Source organism: Merops nubicus, unplaced genomic scaffold, assembly GCF_000691845.1.
Source record: "Merops nubicus isolate BGI_N331 unplaced genomic scaffold, ASM69184v1 scaffold45198, whole genome shotgun sequence".
Lineage (NCBI taxonomy): Eukaryota > Metazoa > Chordata > Aves > Coraciiformes > Meropidae > Merops > Merops nubicus.
This window is the reverse complement of record NW_008628615.1, coordinates 303-5,382: the sequence shown is the minus strand read 5'-3', so window position 1 is coordinate 5,382 and position 5,080 is coordinate 303. Positions and strand designations below refer to the sequence as shown.

At 35.3% G+C, this 5,080-nt stretch overlaps 1 protein-coding gene across 1 annotated transcript; it reads right to left on the bottom strand.

Annotated features, from left to right (window-relative positions):
• Positions 1 to 699: 699 nt before the first annotated feature.
• Positions 700 to 2,440, bottom strand: PACRGL (PARK2 co-regulated-like; the record flags this gene model as incomplete). The annotated part of the gene is made up of 2 exons (XM_008946690.1): positions 700 to 767; positions 2,286 to 2,440. Coding segments are annotated over 2 exons (223 nt in total), but the record flags the coding sequence as incomplete, so codon positions are not given.
• Between the last annotated feature and the right edge of the window lie 2,640 nt (positions 2,441 to 5,080).

Here is a 5,080-nt window from a genome sequence, read left to right as displayed (position 1 = left end):
GATATTCTATGATCCTATGATTCTATGAAATAACAATTGGTAAGGCAAATCAGCTGAAACTGAAAGAAAATCATATGGGAATTCATCCTAAGATACAAATAAGGCTATATAGTAATGATTAGTTTAAAAATGTATATACATGTATTTATAATTACTTAAATTTTTGTTAAGTAATTCTACATCCACTTGACAAAACACTAAAGTGCTTATCGTCTAAGCAAATATACAATGGACAAGTGTAACTTAAAATACTCCAGACTTAGTTATAAAGTACTTTTGTTAGTATCTGGTATTGCTCACAACTACAGAATGGGAATATTCAAGAAAATGTCAGACTACCAACTTCAGACAAAAAAAGACTTCAAGATTTCTACTTACAGGGAGAAGTAAACAGCATCACCTGAAGTAATCAACTTCTTTCATGAAAGATGTTTAGCAAACCCAATATGCAAATAGCTACTCTTTAAAAATGAAGCTTCAGTATCAACACAGTGTAAAAAAAGAACCAAAAGAAGAACATTTCAAAGACATGGAAACTTTCTTTCTGCTTTGAAAAGAGTTAAGTACCGGAAATCTTTTCAGAAATCAATGGAAACAAACAGCTTAACTAAAAGATCAGAGGTTAAGAAATGTATTTCTATTTATGTAATTCCACCTAACCATAATATATTTATTAAAAAAACTAAAAGAACACCACACCTGCATGGAATGTCCCCTTTAGCGTATATAGCAGCAAATACAGAAGTTGGTCGAGAGTAAGCACAAAACTGTGAGGACAGAAAAAAGAAGACCATTACTTATTCATAACAGTAATGTTTGATAACTATTATGAATGCTAAAACTGCTGTTTACCAAGAAAGGAACTTAAGTCATATGATTCTAAAACTAATCAAAAAAATAACTGCAGCCATGGAGTGGAAAACATACATCTGGTACATTTATCAGAAAATTGCTTTTCAGAACTGTCTGGCTAGGAAGCTGTGAAAATGAATAAATAATGTACAATCATGCTCTCCTGATGGAATGCCCTTTTTTTTTCTATTTTATCTTGCAAATCTTAACACTGAAGTGTTATGGGTTATCTCCTTAACAGATTAAGGACCCCTCTCTTTCCTGATGCTCTTATTATTGAAACATTTGTAACATGCAGAAGGCAGACGTACTCCAATTCCATCTTGATCAAAGTACAGACAGACGTACAAGCTGGCAAGATGTGGGAGAAACACCAAATGTTGGGCAAGATGTTATGAGGGCACTGGAAAACAGCGTGGTGGTTCATATTGGGTGAGAATCTAGGAAGGACTCACTAGAGAAGGAAACCAGGAGCTTCACAGCAGGAAATCCTGCACGAAGTTGTTTATCATAGACGTGCTTGCTATGCATATGAACGATGACATTATTTATTAGGATGATTGTTCCATGCTACTTCCCAGGAAAGACCATGAAATCCTTATTTTTATCTTTCATGTGTTTTAACCTATATTAACACTGTAAAAACTGTGTGCATGATTTGACAACTTCTTGGCTTAAGACATCGCACTATATGCATAAAAGGTTTCCAGAGGACAAATGCCCACGTGAAAGCCTTCTTGGTCTGTTTATGGCAAACTAGTACTTCAGCAAAGTTTAGTTTAGAACTGCATTTAGTTCATTTTCCAAAAGGTCTGTGACATTACTAATTGTTTGGCCGATATAGCCCAAAGGTAAGCTATAATTCACCCACTCAAGGCTAGTTCTCCAGGCACAGGGATTCCATGAAAGAAACTCCTTTCATCAGTTTTCTGAAAGCCAAAATTCTTCTCAAAGCATTATATATTCACAGTACTTGGGAGTTTCAGGTAATGCTCACTAGCAATTAATTTGCTAGATCTTACGAGTTCTTGATGATCTTCAAGATGCTACCTGATTCTTGGTTTCACTGCATAAGTTCCTCTAACGCAGCAGGTAACAAAATTTCTAACTATGTCAAAAAAAACCCAACCCCCTTTTAACTCTTAGTGTGAAATCTCTTTTCAGGGCATAAGTACATACAGAATATAGAAGTCACCATTCAAGCCACAGCTGTACTGAAATCCCTTTTTAAAAAAAGTAATAAACGTATTACACCTCAGGTATTTGAGCTCAGAAATTCAGGAATGTATGATTAATAAAAAAAGTTCTGTCTAGATTTACGAAACAGGACCAGAACTAGCATGTCCTCCAGGTGTTTCATAAAGTAACGAAATTTATTCCAACAAGAGATCTGTTTTAAACAAACAAACAGAAGAGCCACCACCTATACATACTGGATCAATAGTTTTAGGATTCAGCTTGTCACTTGGCCTTGGCTGTGGTTTAACTGCAGTTTCTGGAGAACACAGCAAAGGAGATGTCTTGCTTTTCTGTACTGCAGTCTTTGGTTTTATTTGGACACCAGACGACATTCTTAGAACATTGCTTCCTAGAACAGAAAAAGATTAAAAACATAAAATAAGTTTCATTCCTTTATGACAGAATATGAAGGGTTGTAATTCCCAGGTTCAAGTACTGATCTGAACAATCAAACAAGAAAACCTGAATGAGTGCATTAGAAAAGAACCGCTTGTTCTTATATATCCTACACAGTCCATAAGATAATTTTGACAGTGTTGTCACTGCATCTTTCAAATGGACACATTTCCTAATCCTGAGCTGCTCACCTTTATTTCTGTAGTCATCAGATCTGCAGCAAAAATGGAATTAGCTAGAAGCTGCCTTTAGGGTGACCTACAGAAATTCGAGCAGCGTTACAGTGTTCAGCAGAACAGGCCAGAGTGAAATAGCCTGGTTGAGTACAGTTACAGCAGAAGGCAGGAACAATTTCAAGAATGGCCAGGAAGAAGGAATGAACAGAAGAGAAAGTAGATTCAGGACACAAAACCCAAAGCAGAATCAATAAGAGAACAGATATGGAAAGCAGCAAAGAAAGAACACAGAAAATGAATTCAAATTCCAGTAAGAAGGAGGAAAGTATTTTGTTAAAAAGAATGGAAAAAAACTTCCTGTATAAATCCTTAAATACTGATTTAGATACACATATCTTCTACATGGTAATGCACCAGCTACACGTTACTAGGTATGTATGCAATTGGGTTAAAATGTCCCTAACAAAAATAATCGTCTATTTAACATACCAAGCCTGATACTATGATGAAGAATATCAATTATTTTATTTTATTAACATTTATCAAATGTTAATAAAATTATGAAGTGTGCAAATGTTAGTTTTTAATATTATTAATATATACTAATGTATGCTGTAGTGTACTGTAGATTGAGAAAACAATTTAGCGAATAAGAAATTACATTCTGCTAGTAAACAAGAAATGACATCACACAGAAATGAAAACAGTAGGAAGCCAGCTAAATAACAGACATAAAGAAACACTGCCACAAGGATGAGCAGGGTGCTTGTCACCCAGTCATCACCTCTCACTAGTTGGTGACATCTTTTTTAGTCAGCATGACTAAATTCCAACTACAGAGACCAGGTGGAACTAGAGAAGCAGATTATTTTGCCACACTACTTCCATGCCCTCAGGTCTATATAAACCACCTGCCCTGATCTCTGCCAGAATCTTGAACCTGTAGCCTTTGCTCAGCTTTGTTATTATAACTGTTCCCTCCAAACAGAACTTCCAGTCATGTACTTTTGTCATTATTTAAATTACTAAGTCTTTAGAATTATTTCTGCTTCTAGTAAGAATTGGTAAGGTCCCAGCACGTGTGTAGATATGCTATGACCTTATGATTTGTAGAAAGAATTAAATGTCGCCTAAGTTTTGCTGAGTTTTGAGAAACAACACATAATTACACATGATTACCGAATTAGATAAAATACAAATATAAAGCAAAATTAAAATTGAAAGTTTAAATCAAGACTTCTTGATTGATGATTTAATCAGAACTAGTGATTCAAAGTAGTTCACCCACTGTACTTGTTTTCTTTCCTACCATTTTCAGAGTACAGCCAGTCCCCAGTGACAGTCTTTTTAAAAGAACTAACATACCACAATTACACAATTAAGCCTCTTCAGAACACATAAATACTTATATGTCACTTATGGAAATTACGCTGTTTGTAAAAGCCAAAGCATTAAAACGAGAAATAATTTGAAGACCTAAAAGACAAAAAATAACATACAAAGAAAATTGATTGATTTTATACGTGCCAGCTTATTATCACAAAACTCTAATTACATTAGAGTTAGAAAACTCATTTTTAACTATCAGAAAAATAGGAAAAATAAGTTCTTGATATTAGCATTATACAATCACAAAATAGGGCTATCAGTGTCAACCTTCGAAACATACAATTGCTCATAATATGAACAGTGATCTTGGTAAAAACACAAATATTTTTATCAGAGAAGTATTCAAAAGTAATTCCAGTGCTTTCAAATTCTTTTTTTTTTTTCTTTCCAAGAAGTATCAAGATACTTGGCAAGGAGTTTACAAACGTTATTAACGACAAAATCTAGATGCATTTGAAAACCCACTGGTTGTACCCGACTGGTTGTATCATCAGAGAAAGCAATAAAACAATAATAAAATATATAATAAAATAAATAATAAAAGGTGTGACAACAGGCAGGAACAATATTAGGCCTTTGGGACAAAAGTAAAGGTAGTAGTAAATGACATCGACAACAAGCCTATGTATTGGCAGAGGAGGAGGTGGCAGAGAGTGGAGAAGGGACTTTTCATAAGGAGTTCTGAGTCTTCAGAGTGAGATGGAAGTTCCTGTGCAGTCCGAGAGCTGGGAGAGTAACACACATTTGCAGAGAGATCACACAGCAGTATAGCTGTGAATCAAAAAAGCAACATACATGGTTTGACACAGAACTGAACCATCCTACTGCCAGATGACAGACTTCAAACAGAGGACAGAATTCCTTAAAAAGAAATAGAAAAAGTACCTTTAAAGACATCTTGAGGAGGAAAAGCGCAGCCTGAAATACAGGTTCTAGAAGTCACTTAAGAGAGGTTCTGGGCAGCCTGATCTAGTGGGAGGTGTCCCTGCTCATGGCAGAGGGGTTGGAACTGGGTGATCCTTGTGGTC